The sequence below is a fragment of the Falco punctatus genome (genome assembly GCF_963210335.1).
Source record: "Falco punctatus genome assembly, chromosome: 9".
Lineage (NCBI taxonomy): Eukaryota > Metazoa > Chordata > Aves > Falconiformes > Falconidae > Falco > Falco punctatus.
In genome coordinates, this window is record NC_137589.1 from 6,895,116 (window position 1) to 6,921,717 (window position 26,602).

General features: G+C 41.5%; 1 protein-coding gene across 3 annotated transcripts in view; it reads left to right on the forward strand.

Moving 5' to 3' along the window:
• ADK (adenosine kinase) overlaps positions 1-26,602 on the forward strand; it is a 291,562-nt gene that overhangs the window by 246,689 nt on the left and 18,271 nt on the right. For all 3 annotated transcript variants that reach the window (XM_080403196.1, XM_080403195.1, XM_080403197.1), the window contains 2 exons: positions 2,835-2,949; positions 26,167-26,253. In XM_080403196.1, the coding sequence (XP_080259322.1) occupies positions 2,835-2,949; positions 26,167-26,253 (202 nt within the window). The remainder of the gene's footprint in view (positions 1-2,834; positions 2,950-26,166; positions 26,254-26,602) is intronic.

A 26,602-nucleotide genomic window follows, 5' to 3' on the forward strand; every position in this document is an offset into this window, starting at 1 on the left:
AAGTGATTTTGGCTAAAAATGGCCAAGTTAATTCTCACAGAAGATGCTCTTCAGTTACTTTTAAAGCCTGCACAATCAGACGCGAGTCTCCAAATCACTCTGTTTTGAAATTTCTGCTTTTTAAAAAATTGCCTTTTTCCCTCTAAACACCTTCCTTCTACTTTTACATGCTTGTTATATATTCACTTCTTCCTGAAAACATATGTACTTTCTACCTTCTTTCACTATTTCATCCTTTACCATCATTCTTTACTCATCTTTTCCCTCAGGGTCCTCTTTCCCTCATATAAGTTCATCTTTATTCTTCCTTAAACTGAAGAAATCATCTCTTGATTGTGCCATTTTCTCCTATTATAACTTCATCGTTTTCCTTTTAAAATTCAAAGTGCATGTAAATACATTGCACAAATATCTTCAAGCTCTTTGATTTCGGTGCCAGCTTTGCTCCACTGTAAATGTGCTTAATAAAGTCACTAGTAGCCACTTCCTACTTAGCAAAAACTAAACACCTCGCTGCTGTTTCCTTTGATCTCCACGATGCTTTATTGCATTTTCTAGTTCATGGATCTTTTAATTATCAAGGCCTGAAATAGTTCAGAATTTAGGTTAACCTTCAGAAGCCTACATATTAGTGAGCTGGAGGGCTGTAATTCTCCATCCGTCCCCTGTTCAACAGCTTGTGCCACCAGCTGATACCTGCTATTCAGAAATCTATTTTTTAAAAAAAAATAATTTCCAAAGAGAAGAGCAGTGATTTATTTTATTTTTTTTTTTTCCTCAAGCATCTTTAAGGGACTCCTCACCTTTTGAGAATTCGGGGTGAGATAGCCCCTGTTTGCTGTCCTCAGTCCATGCAGAGGGGTTTCAGGGTTTTTCTCTTCCTTCCCTGGTGGAAGGTGTTGCCTTCTAGAAGCTGCAGTAACAGACTGAGCAGGAGGAAGGAAGAAATATCACGAATGGGAGTGTAATATGTGGAAACAAAAGGCATGAGAGAATTTTAGAAAGAGGTAAAGAGACCAATAAGTAAGGGGAAATCATTTTCCTGTTTAGCAAATGTGCATAAATCAAGGGGCTCACTGACTGCCAGCGCTGGGGGGGAAATTAAAGGGAGGCTAGAGAGTATTGCAGAAGAGCTAGATAATGTTCACATAAATTGATACTGGTAAACACACAGCCCAGGCATATTCTCTGTCCATAAGAAAGGTGAAGTGCTTGAAGATCAACAAACTTATCAAAAATGAGCAAGTAACCAGGACTGAATGGTGTGCAGATTATAGTTCTTGAAGTGCTTAACTGACCTGCTGATGCAAAATAATCAATCTCGTGTTAAAATCGGCAGCTGCAGTCAAAATGGCACATGCCATACCTGGGTTTCACACTAACACTATATGCTGATGTCGGAAGGTAAAAATCAATTTATTAGTAATATAAATTAATCGTAACAGCTCTGGTAAATGACTTGAAACCACTCTGGACAGCTTTATAAATGAACTCTATTCATTATGCAGTTGTGTTAAAAAATTAGTTGGGATTCATAACGAGCAGGACACAAAAAGATGCAGAAAATATTGTTATGTTTTCATACATTCAGTGCTACGCCCTCACCAGATCAGCTATGTTTCATTACAGTTGCTTGTACGCAAGAGCAAACTGGGGGAAAAAAGTGTGGTGTTATTTAACACAGGTATGAATAAAGTGGGACATAGTAAGTAGCACAGAGAATAATTACAGTCTTTCTCACTTTCCTAATGTTAAAAAAAGAAAAAACAAAAAACTAAAAATGATGGCAAGAAATAGGTTTACAAATGCCACATCTGTAGAACTTCCTGACTTGAGATGAATCTGAGAACAAAAGCTTCCCACATAGCATTATAAGAGGATTTGATGCTGATACAAATAACAGAAATACCTATATTTAGATTAGATTGAAAACTTCAGTAAATTAGAAATCAAAAGTCCTTGCGTTTCATATCACAGGGCAACTATGAGAACAGAGAGGATAACATTCCCGTGACGAGTTGTGCCCCTAGAGTTTCTTGCATCGAATTAAACGGTTGAGACTTGTTGCTGTCAGGGACGTTGGGTGGATGGGAGGCTTGGCTCAGCGTGCCGGTGTCTCTGTTCCTGGCTACGTGCGCCACGGTGCATGGATAGAGCCCCTTTAAAGCAAAGGTGCCTGACATTTTTGCCTCTTAGCCTTACTTCAGAAGAGCGGGGATGTTCTGTGCCCCACTGAATGTACCTTCCAGCCTTGGCTTCCCCGTGTGGCATGGAGCACGGAGCGCGGTAAGCACGGAGCGCACTCGCCTGGGCTCCACACCCTGCACGGGATGCACGGTGCGGGCAGCTTACTGCTGACGTCAGGTGCTGCAGGGGACTTAGAAGAACAGTATTTGTAATCCTGCTGAAATCAGAGGGATTATAGTATTCTAAAACCTGGGTAAATTGGATGAAAATCAGGCCCAGAGTTTATCCATAGTATTCTCTTACCAATTTTATTTTTAATTTTATGATAGGTAAGGTTAGAATCCAGTCATCAGCAAAGAAAACCACTAATTGCTCATTAGGAAATGCTCTGTAATTCCTTTGTTAGTTTTGCAGCAATTGGAATAGCTGAACTATCATTATCAAGATTAAAAAGAATGGTCTGATAGTACTGCATAAACCCTTAGGAGAGTCAAGTATTCCTCCTTCTAAAAATCTTCCTCTGCTGGCAATAAACTCAGTTTTCTACCTAGCTGTAAGAAAATGATTCTCTGATCTGCTAATAAAGTTCTAATCTCTCACCACTCTGGTATGCTGGTAACAAGAATTTTCTTTCTCGCTGTTAACAGACCGAAGACATTAAGGAGATAGCCCGCAAGACACAAGCCCTGCCAAAGGCGAACACTAAAAGGCAACGAATCGTAGTTTTTACCCAGGGGAAGGATGACACTGTCATGGCTACAGGTATATTTTTCAAACCTCCATCGTCGCTCACTGTAAATATTCCAGTTAATCAATTACAAGTTGCGGATTTACAAATTTTAACCGTTCCGTGGTAGTCGGAGCATTTGCCTTGTGATGTTAGTCCACGTTCCTCATCTGTTGTGCTTTTAATTGTTTTAAGGTTCTGTATTTAAGAAGTGACTATTGCACAGGAATGCCTGGGAATTTAGTTCTGAACATCTTAAGTTCTTTTTTTTATATAACATAGATCTCAAATATTGATCCAGTTGGTTTTACTCAGATTTTTATGGTTTGAGATTTTATCTGTGTAGCCATCTTTGCTGCAAACAGGAACACGCTATGCCTGCTGAGAACAGCTGTGCAACAGCACAGTATATTTAAACATTTGTGAAGAGGAGGAAGTGAAATCCAGTACTAAGTGCATTTCCAGGCTTTTTTGCTTTGAGCAGAAAGTCTCGCTTTAGCTTTTCTCAGCCGTCTGCTCTTCTATTCTCAAAGGAGTACGTGGGAAAAAGGTGTTCTAGCAGGGATACAAGTAGTTTGGGCTGTCTGAAGCGATGATGTACGACGCACAGATTTAAGCGTTATAAACATGACTGCCTACCTTTTGACGGTCCCTTTAATTCTGTCCACCTCTGCTTCTAGACTAAATAAAGCTATTAAAAACATGTGCGGTGGCAAGCCATTTCAGTCGCTCATTCCTTTGCAAGGTAAGTTATTAGTCAGGGCTGAATTCCTCCTTTGGAAATCAAGTGGAGTTGAGGAAGCTCTGCACCTGAGGGACCGGTGCTTACTCATACGATACTTGCCTCAAAAATCAGAATTGGCTTCAGACTGTGGCTTCAGGGCTGGGCGCTAAGTAGGTATGTCACAGCTCTATAGATCATCCTCAGCAGCAGTGTGAATGGTTCCTCCGATGGTTTGCCGCTTCTCCTGTTATGGTAGCTACAAACTGGTTAAAAGGAAATAGAAAGCAGTCATTGAGAGCTGCGTGTGTTTATCTCACTGAATAATGATGGAAGTGTGGCTTCCAGAAAGTTACTGCGTTACGTGAACGGCCCATATGGAGGCACTCCACTGGAGTATTGTACAGTTGGCTGAAAAATAGCAGTATAAAAATGTTTTTATACATGAGCGAGTAATAACGGTAGTAAACCTAAATCTTATATGTAACCCTCCTGTGCTCTTATTTAATTTTCACTGTGTACTTATTTTATTCTTCAAACTGGAGTTGTTAACAAATCCATTAATCCCTTCTTTGATATTTTTACAACTGGGAGCTTATTTGAGGACTGACACTTGCTAATCTTAGCTGTTTGTTCGCTCTGAAATGAACTTAAATTAGAGAATGCACTTTATGTGCATGATAAATGCAAGATGGATAGAGAGTGTATGCAATGGTGTCAGCTACAAAAGCAAACATGATAAATGTTAAGGCAGTTTTGAGCCGTGGGATAAGCTATTCAGTGCACAAGCATAGCTGAATCTCTTTGCTATGTTGTTATTCATGGCAGCCAAATAAATGTCAATAATAAAAGAGAATTAAAGATTTTCATTTCCCAGAGGCAGTCCTCTAATACAGCTTGATCTTTCATTTCATTTGTAATTCGTTCTCATGTCAGGATGCAATCATTCGCCAGGCTCTGTGTGTCATGTTAAGTCATTTAGTAATGATTAAGAACATAAAAATGTTTGGCCTGTGGGGCAATTCTCGAAAGAGGTACCAATTTGTTATTGTTTTCCCCCTTTTTCCTTCCTTTTGTGTGGATCATCTTTTTCCCACCTCCTCACATTAAAATAATACTGGAAGAAGGAAAAAGTGTCCCTTAACATAGCAAATGATGATACCACAGAATGGCATAGAGTAGTGCTAACGCGCTTATTTCAGCACTAATTAGATGTAGTTGTGCTTTGGAGGAACTTGCCGTGGAAGGTGTAAAAAGTTTCTAAATTCTTCGTCTTGGGAAGAATTGCTGCGTTTAGGAGTAGTTACCAGTATAAAATTCATTTCCTTTCTGTAAGGCATGGAAGAGGAATACATTTTTGTAAAAAGCAGGCTGTGTGTAATTGTTTATCCTGCCTGTCTGAGGAAACGTTATGGTCTTGAAGAATTTGTGCCTAGATTAAAATAGGATTTGCAAAGTCAGCTTGTTTGTACCTTCTGCTGTATATTTTGTCCAGGGTAATAATAATAATAATAACAACAACAACAACAACATGCTTATTAGTTGGAAGACATTTCTGTCAGTAGTGATTCAACCAGAGAGGATCGGTAACCAGGCAAAGGACTCTGCTTTGTCTTCTGCTGCTGCCTTTAACCATCCTTCATCGGCTGTTGGGCAGATCACATGTTCCAGTGGTCTTAGTTTATGTCTGAAAGAGTGCAGGGTGTAGCTGGAGCTTACAGGTCTTGGAGCGAAAGACTCCAAGGTGAAGTTGGCCTTTATGGGGTTTTCTGCCTTTTGTTCCTGCTGCCCTTCCCCATTTTCCCCATGGAAAGGTTTCCGCTCCCCAGCAGCAGCGCAGAGCACCGTTACTGCGGCCCGCAGCAGTAGAAGTGAACGGCTTGGGTTGGGCCGCACCCTGGGCAGAGGCACAGCCGGGTGGCCGCCCCCTCCTTCCCTTCGTGCCTGGCCAGATGAGGTAGGTAGGCAGCGCTGAGGCTGCAGGAGCATCCTCAACACAGCCCCGCTTCCTCTGCCAGAGCCTCTGCAGGCTGTCCGAGACAAGGTAGCTGTGGGGCTGGGTAGCGGGAGGAGGAGTGCGCCTCTTGGGTGAGTTATGTGTAGGTTGGAGGGGCATCAGGTAGTAGAGATAATGAGGGGATACACTTTGATACAGCTCTGGCTGGAGGGAGAGGAAATAAGATGGATAAAAGAGGTTGTTTGCAGGTTGCCGGCTTATTCATGAAAGGGCACAGGATTATGTGTGCTGGAAATTAGATGTGGAGTTGATGCTTTTTTTTGTGCTTTTTTTTTTTTTTTTTAATTATTGGTGGGTTGAAGAAGGCCAGATACAGCTGGAGAAGACTGTGGTAACAGTTGTTGATTCCTGGACATTGCAGAGAATGGAAGTATCACCAGGTATTTGAGGTGTAGAGCGTAGGACAGAAAGGTGCTTTCTTACCAAAAGGAAAGAAAGATTGACCAAAAAGTTCTGACAATATAGCTCTTACATACGAGAGAGAGCTTAGACTGAGACAGCTAAAACATCTGCTTCTTCCAAAAATCTGGCCTGGCCGTACTGCAGAGGTGTTCCGTCATCTTATGGGGTGCTGCAGTTGGCAGTGTTGGTTCAGTGCCCCCCCAGCCAGCGGCGGCTCACCTTGAACGGGCACGAGCCGTAGGCACTCGGGCACGGACTGACAAGCAGCTTCAGAGGTCCCTGCGGCTGGAGCGCATCGCAGACACGGCGGGACGCGGTAACCGCGTCAGCAATCCCAGCCTAAGCCGTGCCTGTTTGTCAGTCCACTTTCCTTGGCTGTCTGAAGTCTTGGTGTTTTCAGAGGAAAAATTTCTCTCTCTTAATTAACATGGAGCACGTTGGGTCTTTCTACTGTCTGTTCAGATCTCCTCCATCACAGTCCTCCAGCCCCAAGGCCCCTTTTCTCTCCCCTTCCTTCCTGTTCTCTGTCAGTAGGAATCATTGCAGGGAAGAGGCAACTTCAAGTTCAAGCGGAGCGTGATCGGCATGTTCTGTGGGGAGGGAAAGGAGCGGTTAGGATTGGCACACAGGAGCTGTGGCAGATGAAATGTTGACTAGATTAACTGTCAGCTTCTAATAAGGCTGCACAGACCATGTGTAAGTGATTGTTCTGTGAAGTTTTCCTCTTCTTGTCATAGATTCATGGTATGGTTCGGGTTGGAAGGGACCTTAAAGGCCATCGAGTCCAGCCCCTCTGCCACGAGCAGGGACATCTTCAACTGGATCAGGCTGCTCAGAGCCCCGTCCCACCTGGCCTGGAACGTTTCCCGGGATGGGGCATCCACCACCTCTCTGGGCAGCCTGAGGTGCATTTTTCAATTATGTCAAATTTCATCTTTTTACAGTAGAACTTGAAGGCATTGGATCATCTCGGTGACCATAAGAATTAGCATTGACAAAAATTGTTGTCATTTTCTCTTAACGTTGGTTCCCCATGTGACTGAATTTTGATGAAACTTTCTTGGGAAAAGTAACCTATGAAAGACACCTGTGCCAAAACCTTTCAGGGCAGAGGGTTATGGTTATGCTTTGGGAAGGGGACTGGTAACTGAAAATAGGATCTACGGACTTGCTCACCAGCAAAGTATATTTGACACACAGTGTTGGGTTGATTCCTTGTGCGGATGCTCCTCATCCATACTGGAAATCACTTGGTGATCAAGACTCTGGCCCCACCACCACAGCCCTGTGCCATCATACCCCTCTTCCCAGGTCTGAGGTTCTGGATTTGACGGAGGGTTCTTGGGCTTATGGGATACATTCATTTCATGTTTCACTACTTCTTTCTGTAACCACAAAAAATACATATGCGGGGAAAGCAGAGAGAGCTAATGAACACATGCAATCCTCTGAGTTCAGCAGCTGGAGCTTTTAAGAAAAGCACCAAAAATCACAAGCTCTGGCAAGAACATATATGTCATATCTATATGTGTGCTGTAACATTTGTCAGAATCAAATGCTGTGAAAGCTACCCCTTTTACAGAGTTGCTCATAACATTTTTAAACAAATTATTAGTCAGATACATTTTATGACTGGTCTTGGCCCAAAGGGAAATCTTCGGAAAGTCTGAGCAAAATCAGTTCAGCAATGGAAAAACATACTTTTATATTGAAATATTTGCATAATTCAAAAACAGCTGAAGCTACAAACTTTAAACTTGGCTTGTTTTATAGCTTTAATAGAGGAAAGAAAAACAATCCAAATTTAAAGAAAATCACTTCAGCATTTTTCAAGTTATGAATGATGAAATCTGGCATGTTCAGGCATGAACATAGAATTTTCCATTCTTTTCCCCCCAGTGTTTGCAAGACCACCTCTGTTAAGGATGCATTTGTAGTAACCTCATTTGTTAGAATATGGCAGTAAAAATTGATTATTTTTTTTAAGGAGTCAAGCATTAGAGCCACCTCAGTTAGGGCTTACTAACCACTTACATCTTCTTCAGTTTTGGGGGTACATTACCTGAGATAACTCAACAGATGAGTTAGCAGTGCTGGCAAATGTGGTAAAATTGGAAAGGTCCATCTGAACAACGTCTTAGTGCACCTACCACATAGTACTTACTGAAACAGTTTTGTGAATTTCTGCTTGTTGTTACTGCTTTTTAATCTGTTCCATAAATTAAACAGCATGTGCCCTGTAGCCAAATGAATATGTCACAATAAATCTTGCAAGGTTGTGGAATTTTAGAGCCTACCTAGCCAGCTTTTGATGTTGGAGTGACAGTAGGCGTTTGCCTCTACCTGTTACCTGAAAGAGGATACCGAGCTAAATGGGTGTCGCTGCACCCAGCATGGCCGTGCTTAAGGAAATACGTGCGCATATGTTCATAAATAAAAAGTTTTTATGTTTGGATAGAACCAAAACCCGACCTAAATGAAAATAACGACCAGCAATAGTATGTTTTTATGAATGATGAAGCTTCTTCTACTTTGTAAGGGTAGGTTGGATCTTCGATTTTTAAGCAGAGTTTATAAACCATTTGTTTTGGAAGGGTTGTCAAAATTGTGGAAACTGGAAAGATTTTAAGAGCTGTTCTCAAATCATCATGGCGTGACTCTGTATACTTTTGGGGGGAATAAAAAGGAGTGATATTCAAGCATACGACTGGCTCTAAACAGAGGTCAGTAGGTTTTCTTTGTCGGGTTGTGCTGCAATCATAGACCAGCATGTCACCTTGTAAGCCTATCTATAAAACACGGAAGTATTTATTACTATTGACACCGCTGACATTTTATGGTGGGCCTGTTTGCAGCTTCTCTTTCTCTCAAGTTACTGAGTGTTGTGTGCTCTCCTCTAAGAACCAAGAAAAAGTGTTATTTTTCTTTCTCCTTACAGCTTTCGAGCTTAGCCTTCCAGACAAGAAAGCTTTGACTAGCTTTTTCTCAGCCAGCCTTCCTAAGTGTTTACACAAACAAAAGTAATGTCTTGGACCTGGGAAAATAGTAGTTGGGTTATATTATAGTATGCTCATATTTTTCACAGGTTTGCACACATTCACTCCTATTCATTTATATTCAGAAATAGAAAGAAAAGTTTAAAAAACAAAAATGGATTTAGAAAAATTGAAATTTTAGTCTGCTTATAGCATAAGAAATGAGCCAGAAAGCCCAACAGAATTATTTTTAGTTTAGTTGTGACTTAGGAAGCCACAAAACCTAAATTAATAATGAACATTTGATGATAGGGATTAATGAATAGCAAAGCTGGTAATACCTTTTTGTAACTGAGACCATTCACGTTTTCATGCTGTGTGGGAGAGGAGGCCTGAGCATTTTATTAGACAGCTGAAACACATTATTAAAACCTAATTCCTGAATGCTGGTATCACGACTGCACTTAAAAGTGTATCCACTGTTGCATCTCAGAGAATGCATAGACGTATATGTAAATGGATGTATGTCTGTATGTGATGTGTGTGTGTTTTCAGCAATTTCATGTTGATTTAAGAAGAGGATGTCTTTTCACGTCTAGTGCTTTAACGCACCAGTTTAGGCCACAAATGGAGAGTGAGGCTGGGAAATCCCCTTTTCGTGTATAATCACTAGTAATAAGGAATTTTCAAGGCAAAACTGTGCCTCTTATTGAACCTAGCTTGTATTTCAGGTGCTAGAATGAATTTCCATTCTGGCATTCTGAGGAAAAATTACGCCTTTAAGCTATGAAAAATGCATGTTTGTTGAAGGACAATTAATACAGGTCCCTATCCCATTCCTTAATACTGCCCATAATTTCCTCTTACGGGGAAGAATTGCTACATTTTTTTTCTCAGGTACCAATACATAGCTTTAAGAAGTCAGGGTTTGTACCGTAATTCTGAAAAGAGTCCTCGGAGGTGTCACGGTTCATACACACATCCATTGCTTAGGTAGCAGCGATTACGTGATGTTGGAGAGGCAGCACAGGGCAGGGCTGAGGCAGGGCAAAGGTGTCTCTAAGCTGGTGTCAGAGCAGGGTGCAGCAGTGGGTGCTTGGGGAGCAGGATGAAACCAGGACAGATCTGTAGTGATACTCCCGTGTTACACTCTCCTAGCTTCCAGTGAGCTGTAGCTGGGGAATTTCTGAGCTAGAGGTGTTGTCTTTGTGCTTAATAGTCAAAAATAGGGGTTTACCGTATGTAGTGTCTTGTGATAGTGTGTCACAGACTGTATATTACATAAAGAAATACCTCCCCGTCTTTGTTTGGATCCAGCCACTTAGGAATGTTACTGGCTGTCTCCCTCCTGCTGTGCACGGCCAGGGCCCCGTCATTCCGTACACCGTGTACTGATACTTCTGATTTTGCAGAACTCCTGCTTATCTCTCCTTCACTGGTCTGTTTTCCAGACTCTTTTCCTGTTCTGTTTACTTGTTCTCTGTTTGATCCGTAATTCCGACGCCCTTGGGCCACCCTCCCCTGCGCAGTTTTGGAGGTCTCCTATGCAATTTGTGAATGGGGGACGAGAATGGTCGACTTGCACATGCTTGAGAAGTTTACAAAGTGTTTTAATTTTGTTGTTTCCTTTGTTCTGTATTTCTTTCTTACTAATTCCTAACATTTTATTTGCTTTTCTGGCTGGCACTGATGATTGATCCGGTATTTTCATGGAATTATCTGTTGTAATTTCAAGTATTCTTTATGGTGTGTATTAACTTAGTATTAACTTAGTAGAGCCCACTCTCGTGTATTGAAAGCTAGAATTATTTCTTGCATGTGCACCTTTTTCCACATTGACTGACAAAGACTTTTATAGCCCGTTAGTGTGAGACACTTTTGCAGTTCTTCACGCTCAACTTTTGGTTTTCCTATCCCAAGTGAATCTGAAGGCATCACAAGAACATGGCACACACCACATGACGAGCACCCCCGGGAGGTGGGGTCCATAGCCTGGAGGTGCCCCCGGCAGGGGTGCGCAGCTAGCGGCAGGGCTGGACCTGGGCAGGGCATCGCAGTGAGGCCACCGCATCAACCACTGCAGACCGGAGAGCAACACTGAATGAGTTTACAGTAAGATAGCAATTCAGGTGTCCTTAAACCCCAAATGGGCATCACGTCAGGAAAGAAAGTACCTTAGTACACTGTAGCTTTTTTGGGTGGGGTTTTTTGTTCTTTTCTTTTCTTTTTTTTTTTTTTTTTTTTTTTTTTTTAAAGGAGACCTTCCCTATGATGATATTCCTCACTTAGAGCATCCACACAGAATTAATTTATCATAAATGTCTGATGCCTCCTGTATGCATGGCTGTAATACTTCGAAGCTGATACCATTTTACTGGTGACCTGAGCTGTGAGGTGGTTTGTCCAGAAACAATTACATCGGCACAATATTGCTTGGTTTGCTCAAGCCATGAAGGAACAGAACTACCTAACAGCAATCCTGAGAAGACCAAATTATGGTAATTAAGCCTCCTGGTTACCAAGGCAGACCCCTACTGTTCTGGGCAGTCATGGAAGGAACAAGGAGTCACTGTATTCATTCTAAGGCTGTGTAGTCCTCGGAGCACGAGAGACTGAGGCTTGGGGCCCTGGCAGTTCTGAACTGATAGAAAAAGCAGGAATCTCTGGCTCTGCCTGGGACAAGCATTTCCATCCCCTACTTTTCTCCCAGCCTGTCAGCACTGCTCTGCTGGCACGGGGAACCGGTTCGGCAGTGCACATAGAGCGGCAGGAACCTGCCCTGGTGAGGGGCTGAGCTCTGGACCAGCTCATTGCCGGGTCCATACTGGTGCCAGCATGGGAGGAGAGGACACAGCATTTGCAGTAGGAGGCAAGGATGAGGCTCTAGTATCCGCAAACTACAGTGGCTGAAGTGGCTGTGGATCCTCACTCCAAGGCATAAAACATGACAGTTTTATTTTGAACTTCCATCTAGCAGCAAAGACCGTAGTTCCGAAGTTGGAGGGAAGTTTGCTCCAGGATCAGCTGTAATACTGTAGAATTATGTCTGCAAAGCAAAGAGCAAGGAATAAGGGGACAGAGCCATGAATATGCTATCAGAGGGAAGGGATTTCTGACATCTCATATGCTGAAAACCACCAATTTTACCATAAACTATATTAAAAGAATGGTGAGAGAGCAGGATGGGTCGTTCAGTAACTGGGGAGCACTGGAGCTGATGACAGCCTTCCAAATTCAGCCTGTGCTTCTCCCATGCAGCTCTGTCAAGGTGATCCCCTGTTTTCTGAAAATGACACCTACCCCTCTCCACGTACACTGAACATGACATTCTGGTGGCTGTTAGTTTTTCAGCAACTGGGTTTGCAGCTACGATGTTAAGTCGGTCTAAACGTATCTTTCTGACTTTTTGAACCAACCGATGAAAATCCAAACCCACAATGTTCTGTTTCAGATAAAATAATTATCCTGTAAACTTTTCATTACATTTATGCTTTTAAGTTTCAAGTTCAGCATTGTCCCTGTCCGTGCATGCGTTCTGTGTTGCTGCAATATTCAGTACTGGGCGCTACCCAGCTCTCCTTCAAAGCATATGCTTTAATGAGTCGCAGTCTGAAACCCATGCGTTAAAGGATCACAGTGCGTAGGCTTCTTACCTCCAACCCTTAGGTTCAAATCGTACTAACAGGGTGGTTATTTTATGAAATTAATCAGATAGTCATTTTTTTACCAATCATTTTTAAGAAATATATTTTCTCTTTACCCTAATTTGGTGTGATGATTTTTTTCATGGTAAGAAATTAAATGTATGGCTTCTTCAGCAGCTTTCATAATGGATCAATAATTTGTTGGCTTAACTTATTTTTTCCTGTGGAGATGTGGGAAGATCAATGTCTGTAGTGCCCTAGGTCATGATCAATACTTTTAATAAAACTTCCTTATTTTTCTCCCCCCCCCCCCCCTTTTTTTTTGCCTTTGTACCTTTGTATGGTTTTGCTTTTATTAATGAGCTTTTCCTTTAGTTTCAGACCATTAATGGTTTTCAGATAATGTCATACTGCCCAAGGTCAAGGCCAGTTTGAACTTAAAACTCTAGTTATCAGTGATTAAATCTATTGGATGGGCTTAAATGTGTTAGAAGACATAAGAGTTTGAAGCACTGCTTTCTAAGGGCTCAAAGTTAAAACAAAACAAAATCTCAACCTTTTGGGAGGATGACACATTAAGGCTTTTTTTTTCCCCCTTTTTTCATTTCCTTTTTAAATAAATAATGATTGCCTTATTTATGGGTCTCATATTGGCGTTAACATCTCAAGTAACTACTGTGGCCATGACTGCTCTTCAATTCAAGATACTAAATGCTCCGTATTGAGTTTTCTAATGGTGTATTGCTCATTTTGCAAAACCAATTTTAAATAAGAAGTCTTTTGTTCACGGTTGAAATTCTGGATGGGAGGGTAGCAACTTATCAAAGTACATGTTACCAGCTGGAGTGCTCGCCTAGAACGTGATATTATTTTCTCTGAGGCTTAACCCAGTGTCTTTTTAAATCAATGGAAAGATCTCATTAACTTCATTGGATATCGATTATGGCCATGGAGAACTTAAAACATTCATGAATATTAATGGTTTATACTGATCCGTGTGTCTTTTTGTCTGTTGTACCTTGTCTGCGGTTTCCAGTTCAGTTTTTGTAGTCGACCTGGGGGTTATACAAAAAGCAAAATTCACATATGCTGAAAGATTTGATAACACATTTTACCTGAAGGTATCTTCTTTGTTGTCTGTTACAAACGAGGTGCATAAAGAACTGGACCCTTTGACCACTGGCACCTAGGCAGAACATCTTCTGTGGAAGGTCTTTTTTCCATTTTTTTTGCAGTGTTGCCTTTTTTTAAGAGGCAGCAGTTCACTTCATAACAAACCATCACAGACAAGTTTGAACAGCAGAATCTCTCCTCGGAAGGTGCCCTACAGACTCTGGTAGCCTCTCATCTTTAATTTAGACATTTTATTTCCCATCTTGTGATTACAGTTGAATGAACATTGTAGAAAAGTTTAAATTGTAGCTATCCGTGTCATGCTTTGGCTGTAAATCATGGAACTTAGGTTTTCAAGCCTTTAATCTTCACCTGCTCAAATAGGCATTGTAAAATAATTGCACAGAATGGAAGGAGAGTAAAATGTGGGTATGTATGGTGACCCTGGGTGAAAATTAACTGCAGGAACTGGCCCTTGGATTAGAAGTTTCTCTGCTGTAGCATCCAGTTGCAGGCAATAGAAGTATTGGGAGGTAGGTGGCTGAATGGAGGGCAGATCCTTAGCCCCAGGGGGGGACAGGGCAGAGATGCTGGCTGGTGGAAAAAGTGAGCAGAAGGGAGTTCTGGATGGGTCCTGTTTTGCCTGGAATTGGGGATTTAGGATCATTTTGTGTAACACAACAAACCATCTAGAGTTAGCACTGTGTGGGGAGAGGGGAGTGAATTGGAGTTCTCAGAAATGGTTAATTGTCTGAAAGTGGAATTGTGAGATTTTATGATCTGTTTGACTCCGTGATGTCCGCAGTAGTTTTTACGGATAAAGCAAAGTGGAAATTGTTTAAAGGCAGTATCTGGAGAGGAGGCTGTGCGCGTTCTCACACACAAAGGACCTTGCCTTGACACACCTGAGCGTGATAGAGAGTAAGAAGTGACAGTTTAGATACAAACCTCTGTATCCCACAAAAACATCGTTTCTGTAGTTGATTCCATTTGAATGAAAGAATGAAAGTAGGTGCCGGCTTGCTTTCACCGTAGCTGTTTTCTTTGTTATGAATAATAGTCAGTAAAGTAAGCAGACCTGACTTAGAGTATATACAGACAGCAGATTTAGTGAGTACAGTAAACACGAACTATTTTTGTATTTGGGTTTTGGCTAAGCCTACTGAATGATACAATACTAATGTTTGTTTTAAAAGAACACACGGAGTCCTCCACAATCAGATTTCAAGTTTGGGAGGCTGCTCAGGCTGCTCCAGTTTGCTGTCGCCTGCTGCCCCATGCCCCCCACCGCCCGCCTAACCCGCCGCGATTCCTCTGCCTGCCCCGGCGACCAGCAGTCAGAGCGAAATCCAGAGAGGAGCCTATGGAACCAGATATTTATGTCCCTTGTAATCCAGCGCTGTGATATTGTACTGTGAACCTGAAAAGATGCCAGGCTACGCATTGTGGCTAATAGCAATTGATCACGAATGAAACCGCAGAACTCTATGGCAAATTGTTGGCTTTATAAATTTGATAATAAGTACATTTCCTGATAGAATATAAAAGTGCAGTAAATGATGCCTGCCCTCTCTTCCCTCCCCACCTGTCCAACTGCAGAACGCTGTTTGTACAGGATATTGTTGCTGACAACTGAATAAGAATTTTTAGAAGCAGTTGGCCATCAAATGATGGCAAATTTAAAGGTTATGCAAATTGTGCCAGTACAGCCCAGCTTGTTTCAGACCTCTTTTCTCTATTATCATATCAATTGAGTCAGCTCATAGTAGACAAAGCAAGGTTATGGGAACCACCTAGAGCATCATGCACCATTAAACATCAATGCAGCATACGCGAACATCTGCAACAACGATCTTATTAACAGAGGGTATAACGGAAGGCAATAAACAGCTTTCTTAGCCATTTAATTGTAAAAAAATTAATAACCTAATACTTGCATATATTTATCAACAGCAAGTTGGTCCAGAATTATGCAATCATAGTGGATTAGATTACAATACCTATTGCACACTGTAAATTACTACAAAAATATGAAAATCCATTTGTGAGAAGTTAAATACTGTAGTTGGTAAAGTGCTAAAAATGCCATGTTCCTTTAACCTCTGTTGCATCATGCAGTGCAAGTATCTGCTTTTTGCACTGACGTTTTTATATTTGGCCAAACCAAATATAAAAAAAACCTGAAGATGTGTTTTGGATTTCCTGGTGCACTAAGCAGCTTAAACATTTCAAAAATTAAGGCACAGTTGTTTTGTTATGAAAAGTAGAATGTGAACACCATAAAGCAGTCCTTGCCTGTGCAAGCAGAGCAGATGTTTGGAGGAAGAAAGTAAAGCAGGTTAGATGTTCGTATGGGTTGTGTGTTGCACGTTGGCTTCTGGCGTAGTCCTTGCACTGGTCTAGAGGGTGAGAGCGTGTGAAGCTGTGGTCTGAAATGGCTTAGAGAAATGGACACAGAAATTAAAATACGTTAGAAATTGATGATAAAGAGAAATCAGTTTTTGTTCTTCATGGCCAAGCCAGATGGCTAGGGATGGGCTGGGGCTGGAGCACCGCCTTTGCTGAAATCCAAGAATTTGGCGGGGAGTGCCAGCCCTCCTCTTCTCGGGGACTGGGAGCGCTGGTGTGTTCCTGGCTTTGGCTACGAGGGAGCTGGAGACCTCAGTGGAAGGTTAGAGCTCCAGGGGGAAAGCGCCACTCTTCCAATTTCAGCCTGAACGTGCAAAATGTACAGGCATTTAAGAAATAAAAATCAGAAAAAGAAGAGACTGAATGAGTAAAACACTTGGGGCTCAAAGGTTGGGTTTGACAAGTGCATTCAGCAGAAAAACCTGTCCTGAGTGTGCGTCTGCTCCCGAGCAGCTTTGTTCCCTCCTGCACCCTCTGCTCCCACCTCTGCTGCTGCCGAGTAGCAGCTATTGCATCAGATTTGTATTTTTATGGACAAAGAATGAAGCCTTCTAAGTTTTTGTTGGCATAAAAATCCAAGTTGTGCTAGATTGGTTGGCTCCAAGCAGCCTCCGGGTCACCCGTAGATACCTCAGTCATAACTCTAATGAGTGGGACTCAGCGGGCAGCGGGGGCGGGGGAGAGGCTGGAGGACAGTAAGCAGCAAAGAGGAGTAAAAGCTTGGTGCAAGTAGAAGTTTGGCAAGTTGAGAGTTACAGTTAATTTTGTTTCCTTAAAAAAAAGGAAAGTTTTTCTTCAAAAACATTAAATTGAAGGTCTTAAATTTTTATTTATTTTTTTTTTACCTGGATTTATTTCCTCTAGGAAAAGAAGGCAAAAAAGCAGGCAATGTCCGGATAACCATTAAGTATACCTTTTATACCAAAATGGTTCTAAAAGGAACCAGTAACAAGCATGTTCCCAGGTTTTTTCCACATTTTTAAGTTGCAGTTCAAATGATGTCGATCTGTAGGCTAACCAGAGCTTTTCCCTGCATACCATCTGGTTTTCAAAGCAGCATCTGTTCTTACCTTTCTTCATAACTTTTCCTAACTATATCAGTAGAGTGTCCACATTTTATTTATACAAACCTATTTACTTGCTTACCAGCCTTGCTTCTCAGACTGGAAACTCTTCAGAGCAGGAACCTTTTTTCTTTTTTATTATTTTTTTTTTTTCATTCTGATAGATATCTTGGTGGTCACCTTGACAATATGAGAATACAAATTAGGTTTAAAACATCACAAGTTGAACTTGGCTGTACATGCCAACTGAAGTTTCATTCATTCTAAAAGGATGTCTTGTTTCCGAAAAAAAGATCAATGTGTTGTTTTGGTGTTTAGGTTGGAATAATGTAAAGCTGAATGATTCAGCAGTGTAATGGTGGAGAAATACAAATTTAAAGAAAGGTAACTGAGAGTGACGGGCGAGTGACAAGGTTCCACAGAGAGAGAGAGGCTGGAAATTTTTCCTTTCCCTGCTAGGTTAGTTATTGCGGTTTTGCCAAGCAGCCGGTTTTTATAGCGCTGGGGTTTACTTTCAGTGACAGCGCATGCCCCGCAGAGCCTGTTGTGTCGCCTCTGTAAGTGCCTGCGTGCTGCTGCCGTGCTTTAAAGGGCTTGGTACACAAACATACGATTCAGCAGCTCTTGATGGAAACTGTTTGTCAAAACTGCTATTATAGGAGCCGTATCCAAATGAATGTAATTCACTATGCAGTCAATAATTGTATAAATTCAGGGTTGTGTAATTGACATTAAAATGTATGTGACATTATTTTAAAAGGTAGCAGAATGACCGTCCTGCTTACAGCAATGGTTCGGTAATACTTCGAAAGTGATTAAATGATACTACAGAGATTATAGTTTGGGGTGTTTAATTATCTCAGAAATTATCTGCAGCTAAGGTAGGGGGGGAATAAACTTCAATTTAGGCCAAATTCTCTTTCTGGACTGGCATAACTAAGACTTAAAGAATGCCATTAAAAACAGTGGAGGTACTTTGGTTTTAACTGGTGTTTTAAGAGCAGAATATTTTCCCATTGAGATTAGAACAAATTTCAGCCTCCACTGCAGTGACATCTTCTAATAGATTTAAAACCTGCAAAAGCCTGGGAAAATTCATTTAGCAAGCATGTTTCATTCTTCAAAAATAAATAAGTAGTCTAGGGAGATCTTAATTAAAGGCAACACAGAATGTACAAATAAAGCATGAGAAGAAAAAGATAATTGTAAAAGTTCTAGAGCTGAGCTCTGAGTTAAAAGGATGAAAAATTAAAATTTCTACATGTAATTTGAATATTTCAAGGCAATGCTGTAGAGTTTCTATGGTATATCTACCTCAGCAATGTCCAACTAGCATCCAATTAATTATTTTTTTAAAAAGGAGGAATATATCTATATATACATTAACTTATTTTTAGTAATGTTTCTAGGGAAGGCTGTCTCTTTCAGTCCGATGGACTGGTTTTATTTATGAAACTAAATATAAATTCTCCCAGAAGAAAAAGCTCCTTCAGAACTGCTCGGTAGTGACCTAATGCTCACTCCTTCTCTTTTCAGTCTTACTGATGCTCAAGTAAAATAGAAGTGCCTTGGGCCCCTTCCTGCCTCCACTGACAACCCATGCTTCTCAGATTATCATGTAGCATAAACAAAGCTGTCATGTAACATGGCATTTATTTAAATGATTTGATTTCTGTGTTCACCACTCTGAAACTGAGGTATAGCTAAGAAAGCTTGCAAGTTTTGACAGGTGTATTTGCCCCGCTAGGGCAATATGCTTAATGTATAAAAAATGTGAGGCATAATACAGTTTCTAAATACAGTACAATACAAAACCAAATTATGCTTTTTTCTCTCCTTTTTTTTTTTTTTTTTCTTTTTGGCCAATGCCCCAATAAGCTTTTGGGTAGGAACTGCTTAGACCTGATCTCAGATTGATATTTGTCAGGAAGCTTTCCCACAGGACAGTCTTTTGATGGTCCAGCTATGCAGTGGTTTAAAATACATCTGCAGAATACCATGAAATGGAGAACAACCACACAGGCACTGCTGGCGTGTGGGTCAGCGCAAACAGTAAGTGAAGCGCATGCTCTGCTTTTGAAGCTGCAGGATGCTTCGGTTTTGCACAGTCCCCATAGCCAAGTTTCACAAGGTTGAAGAGCATGCATGACCTAGAACATCCATGTCGGTGTGACTCGAACATACACATGTGATGTATTCTTTACGTTAAAACACTGACATTCCACCTGTCACCACTGATGTGGCTTTTCAGTTCTTGAGCTACCCATTTATGGATGGAAATACACGTGTTTGTGTTTCCCAATCCCATATATAGCTCAAAAAATGATGGTCTTGTTGGGGGGGTGGGGTTTTTTTTCACATGGAAGGATGAGATACGACGTTCAGTGGCCAAAACCCAAAGTATGCAGGATTGACGGTGCAGGAAGAGAAATTTGTATTTGCTGATGTCCAAGGCCAGGTCTTGGTTTGTGTCTCCCTGTGCTGTGACTGGTGAGGCGCGGCTCACTGTGGCAGGGCATGCTCTCGACGGAGACTGGGATCATACAATTCATGGGTTTTGCTTATTGTAACCCATCTCGACTGTCTTCGGGACTGATTTGGATCTGCGCTCTTCAAAGTAATTCCAAGACAGTCATTGCGTTGGATCAGTGAAACTGCGGAAGCCTCGCATAATTTTGGCACCTGTGACTTCACACCCGTCACCTTTTCCGAGTCCTCAACCCCTTTCCTGGTCCAGCCAGAGATCAGGGGAGGAGGATTTCGCTCTGAACTCTATGCCTTCTGCAGCCATGCCAAGATACAGGAGCGCGGATCCTGGCAGTTCAGTGGGCGCAGTTTCAGCTCCCTCTGCAATCTGTGCCTAGCGGGCAAATGGCAATACTCTTGTGTGCTCGGAAAGGCTTTTTCAACAGAGTTCATCGCCATTCTAATCCTTAAACGTTGTGACACATGCCAGAAAAATTCAGCAGCTTGTTCTTTAGGGCAGTTTTTCCATATATGTCTGCATGTATATACACACACACACATATACACAAGAAAAAAAATGTTACATTAGCACCACACTGAAGCAATACTAGTATTTGCTGTTGACCTCTTGCTTCCCCATCGTTTACACACAGTCATAGCGTTTTGCTTACTGGTGCAAACAAAATTATTTAATATGAGAAATAAAGTAGAGCTTCAACATGTGGCAGTGGCAGTGATGATATAGAAAATACTGACGTTTAAGCCGGTCTCACACCTATAAAGTAAGCAAAACACATTTGGGCTTGTCAAAGCTCTTGACGAGTCATTAGTTGATACTGTTACATTTTTTACACTTGTTGTAACTAGATACAGAGTTCTGAGTCTGATCTCATGCTGGTATAAATCAAGAGTTATTTCAAAGGAGTGGTGTTGAATTAACACGAGTGGAGACAGAATCAGGCGCAGGTTCAGAGGAAGTACGCTGGGTGCAAAAACAGTGTTTAATTTTACATCATTGCTAAGCGTTGCTGTGTATGAGTGTACAAGTTCCTTTGGAGGAACTTTCGTTCCCCTGTTAGCTCTAATCCTGTGAGTCACGCTTCAGTGAGATGCAGTGAGTGTGACTTCTGAATAAAAAGCGCCTTGGCTAGATGATGGGACGGTGTGTGTCCGAGGGGAGCTGTAAAGGGGAGGCAAGTCTCACTGAACATCTTTGGGTTAACGTCACCTCTTAGGAGAGAGGGAAAACGGGGTCTGCACACTGTCATTTCCCCTGCAGATGCCTATAGGACCATGAGTAGAGCCACAGAAGATTTGAAGTCTTTGGCATCATATTCTTTCTCCGTTTCTGCTGAAAACGAACCAGCTGTCTCTGAGGGACAGTACTTTGCACCCTGGCCAATGCAGCTATGTGGACTTACTTCTGCTTAGCAAGCTGCAAAGAGAATTTTAGCCTGATTGCACTACTTGAGTCTTCTATTATGGAAATATATTAATATTCGTATAAATTGTATCATACCATAGGCACAGAAATGCATTATCAGTGACAACTACTCTATAACTTGTTTAGGGTAGCATTATCGTACCAATGAAAGCTTAACTTCTTCTACATTACTAGTTATAAAGTTTTTTTGGCTACATGTTGAATTCATCAGAATACAGCATCGTTTGCTGCGCAGTATTAAAATACTCAATTAGAAAAATCCCAAAGCGCGTGGCCGACTTGTGTCTCACTCCTTATACTGTTTCACCCCAGTGACTGGCCAGAACAGTGGCAGGTTCCTGATCTTTGTGACAAGGCCGGCCTGGCTCCAGCAGCAGGCCCAGCAGCGCCCGGGAGGAGAGGGACGAAGGAGAGGGACGGAGGAGAGGGAGCGCAGCCAGGCCACCTTCACAGGGGCGCAGCGAGCACCGGCGGGCTGGGGTGCTCAGCCGCCTGAGCGTCCCGGCCTGGGAGTGCAGGGCTCCTTCTGTTTGCTTACAGCCGCCAGGTTGGGTCGGCGCTGCCAGCCCTGGAACGCATCGTGCCGGGAGCCGCCAGGGCCTGGACGGGGCTCGGCGCAGTGCCTGCCCGCGGTGCCCTCAGCAGGCCGGGAGCGTGGCGGCCGCGCTGGGCCGCCTGTGTCGGGTATGGCCACAGCATGTTCTGCTGTTGGGAGACAGGAGAAAGTTCTGTTAGCCTCACGATTTTCAAGGATATATTAACGTGCTGAAGAAGGTGCAGAGGCTCAGAGCCTGTAGGCTCTCCTGGAGAGAGGGAAGCGCTCAGAGTCGGGTGGGCCGACGTGGCCTTGTTTCAAATACTTTTCTCATTACTTCTTATAGCTTATACCTTACAGCTGCCCGGAGACATTTATAGGTTTTCAGTTCTTCAGGTTTCCACATTCTGTTAAGTTCTTCCTGCCTCTTTTTTTTTTTTTTCTTTTCCCCTCCTTTCCCCCTCCTTTCCTTTTATCTGTTTTTGGCCCCTGATCTAAAGAAAATTAGAGAGGATGGAGGTGGGGAGGAGATGGGACAGAATTCTGTTTCACAGTTGTTCCTTTTTTTACAAGTTAAAGCTCACAAAAGAAACATGAATGTGTCTCCATCTTGTAAGCATCTGTACGACCACTACTAGCCTGTGGATCAAAAGCTTATTTGAGGAAATAGCTAGACCTTTTTGTATATATTTTAGGACTCCCTTCTTCCTTTTATTTTATTTTAATACAAAATTAAGGACACTCCAACATGTTGCCCATAAGAGTTCTGTTACAGGTAATTAAATGTAAGTTTACACATTTAATCTACTTTTAAGAGCAAGAGAGACTGGTAAATGACCCAGTTAAGGAAAGTACTCAGCCTAATTGGATGTAATGATTGCTTGCTGGTGTTTATTACTGTACTAAGAGTAGACATGTAGTCTGTGATTCTGATTTGGTTTAAAGACAGACCTGTAGTATTTGCAGCTATCATCAGAGTTCGATTGTTTCAGTTAACGTCGTGAAATGGGCTTGTATTCATTTGGGAGCTGAAATGTTTTAGAATGGAAGGAACACTGTTTTTTCAGTTAATATTGCTCTCCAATTACTATTTCTCCGGACTGTTTTACCTACAAAAGCGTCTCTAGCTAGATATGCTAGCGCATATTTTTGCCTGCAGAAAATAAAGATAGATTTCACATCTTTAGGTACATAATGTGACAGATCAACGATAACTAAATTTATCAATGAGTTAATTCCTTCTGATTTATCTGTGGACATTGTCTTCAACCTACGAAATCACCACATAAATGTTTGATTTTGATTATTTCTATATCATGCTGAAACAGTTGAGTTCCTCACCAATGGAAAATCATGAAGAGTTGAATCAAACTCCCAAACTTAGATTTCCTTACTGCTCATTACTAAAAATTCCCTAATTAGAGACACCTTGTTGCAGTTTGCACTCACAGTTCTGGGCTTCCAGGAAACAATATCCAAGTGGAATGTGTTGTATCCCAGGGTGTTTACCATAGAAGATATTTGTTGCTTAAAACAGAACACTGGATTTTATGCCCAGAGGATCAGCACTTGGACTTCAAAACACTTATGTAATTATTCTTTATTTCATAAGCACTCAGAATGCTAAATGAAATCAGAACTGACTGAAGAGCAAGGCCGCCGACGGCCAGTGCACTTAACCAGGGTGTCCCTCTGTTTGCTGTGATGGGTTTGGGAGTTTTATAACATAACAGATCACACCCAAAAAATGAAGTTAAAGCAACTTTCAAGTCACAAAAGCAAGGATATTCAGAATGGAGACTTCTGCTTCATCTTGATTCACCTTGCTGTGCCTAGTTTAACAAAACACAGATCAGTAAGAGATGTTAGCTATTTCTATGCTAGTACACAGACATAACAAGGTAATTTAATGGCAGCTTTGATCCTAACTGACTTTATTGTGAAGGAAAGAAAAAAAAAACCCACTTGGTATTACTTTGTGTACCTTTCAATACGTGTTTTTATTAATTATAGCTCAGTAGACTCTACTATGCTAGCAGAAGTTCTCCTAAGGTTAAAGAAGAATAATTTGCCTATTGGATGCGTGCAGGTGGTATTATCTCTGTAATGTGGTATGTGCTCCAAAGCCATGCTGGCTTCTTCTGACACTTCAGTACTTCAAAATGTGACATTATTTCTCCTCTTGAAAATATATGAAGTTACAGAGGCAGAATGTGGGACCCAGACAGAGAGACAGAACTGGGACCAGGATAAAAAAAAAAATAATAAAAAAATTGTTCTCACACCAGCCGGATTCCTCAGTGTTATTTGGGGGTTTGGACTAATGCAATTCCAATTCCATCTACTGCAGAAAGACTGGAATAAGAGCTTATAGTGCAATACTTACCTGCAAGTACTAGAGGGAGCTGAGGGAAGGAATCAAGACAGAGGAGGGAAAAAAAGGAAGGAAGATGATGGTGAGAACTTTCATTTGTGATAGTTTGCTTGAACAGAGTCTTATTAGATGCCAGGCCCCATTTCCAGAATTCCAAATGTAACGCCTGTGTGTTACTCACTCTCTGTGCCCAAACACATCCATTTGTATGCATATGCAAGCGTCTGCTGTGTATTTAACGTGGAACATCTGTGTGTGCCCGTGCACGCTTGGGAAGGAAGCAGGTTCATTGGTTACAAACGTGTCTTCAACAGAGCTCTCACTTTGTTCATTGTTTTAGTATTATCTAGAGCAAATCATACATACACCTTCTTCTGAAATGGATGAATACACTCTGCTCATCTGGCAGACTTTAATGTAAGACCTCTCTTTCTTGATTTCCAATTCAAATGAATCCTGTTAAAATTACTAAAAAACATTGCTCTTGAAGACTATCTTAAGAGCACAACACAGCACTGAAGCACGTTTCTAAATAGCCTTCTTAACAGGATAGAGAGTAGGATGCACTGAGAATGGACTGAAACCTGTTCTTTAATTGGAATATTCATCTTACGTTTTTCATTACCCTTTTTCCTTTGCCTCTCATGGATGGTTGTTGCTAATGCTCCTCTCCCCTCCCCTCCCCTCCTGGTGGGCCAGCCAACAGTTCCCTCTGGAGGCAGCATCATTATATCTGCCTGGTTCACTTAGTAGCAGATGGTGAAGAGCAGTAGAGCTGATACACTGCATTTCACAGAAACCAGGATCCTTCTGGTACCTCTGCAGCATACACAGACTTGCCTGATTTGAGGCTGTGAATTCTTTATATGCCTCCCAAACTAGGTTTCCTTGTTTGCTACCGTGTACGTCACTGTCAGAATGATTTTTATGATCTACGCTGTTGCTGGACAGTGAAGAAACTGCTCCTCTCCAGCTTGCAGCTACTGGAGGATCTATTTCCCATTTTGTTTCCGTCTTTACCAAAAATTAAAAGAAAATAGCCCTGATAGTTTCCATTTTCGCTGGTTGACAGGCTTTTCTTCCCCCTCCCCTTTTTTTAATTCCTGCTGTCTGCCAAAGGACAATCTGTTTGCTCTGAGACAGTTTAATGCATACTGACTACCAGAGGCAGAACTTCCATTGGCTCTGTTACAGGGGTAATTTACACTTTAACAAGGTATTGTGACAAGGTGGTAATTATATTTTTATCACGTCATTATGACATTACCACCTGGAAAGCCATAGCTGATTAATTAGTGGCATATATTAAATTTATAACCCTAGAACTCTAAAGTTATCATACCTAAGTGGTGTAATTATGTTGAACTGTGGTGTGGCAGTGAATTGGAGGTGAGGATGCTGAGTATCCACCTATTGCAATAGGTTTAACAAGTGCCAGTAGAGGGCAGGGAGCTGCAGAGAAGAAAATACTAAAAAAAAAAAAAAAATAAATGCTAAGGAAGAGCGTGAAGTCATTGAAATCTTGAAACCAAATCTAGTCAGATGGCAAGTTGCAAGGCTCCTTACATTATGGGGTTTTTTCAAAGGTGTCATTTGAGAGCATTTTGATTTACACTAGTTCCTGCTTTTTACTTCACAGCTATATTTTAATTAGTTCACGTGCAATTTGGTTTTTACAGTGCAGCAATTTCTGTTGAACTTTTGGAGGCCTGGACTGGCCATTCTGGAGGCTGCATCACTGCTCTGCAACTAAAAGGAAGCACTGGTTTTGGCAGGATGGATTTTTCTTAATCTTGTCCAGGTGTTTTTATGTTGTTCCTTCTGATTTACTTCTTTTCTCTTGCCCTTAATATTAGGAGATAATGAAAAGGAATGAAAGCATCCACAACAAATAGCTTGATCAAATGTGTTCCCATATCCCTATGCAGTAAATACAGACAGAATTATAAGCCAAATCTATCATTATCCCAATTATTGTGTTAGAAGTCAGAGCTCCAGTTCTGAACTGTTTTGATTTTCACTGCTTGTTGTGCTTTTCAAAGTTGTACTTCCATGTAACTCACGTTTTATTCTCCTTTTCCACTACAGAGAATGAAGTAACTACTTTCCCTGTGTTGGTGAGTGATCAGAGTGAAATCGTGGATACCAATGGAGCTGGAGATGCATTTGTTGGAGGTATTTCTTACTTTTTTCTCTTGTTTGGAGCTTATCCTATTATTCTCTCAGTATGAAACCTACCATTTTTTCATTCAACTGTCCTTCAGAATGAGCTTCATTCTTTTAGAGCTTTTCTCTTCATCGTGAAGTTATATGATTTAATTAAGTTCTGATTTTCAAAGGGAAAGTGTATTCTATTACTTTAAAAATAATGTCATACTCTGGTTGTTTTCATGAGATTAATTGTATCTGTCAGACTGTTGCATAAACAAGCTGCATCAAGCACTATATAGTGTACAGAAATCCCTCCTGGCTTAAATGTTAACACATTGTTGTTCTTTAAAACAGGTTGTAGTGAATATTAAAC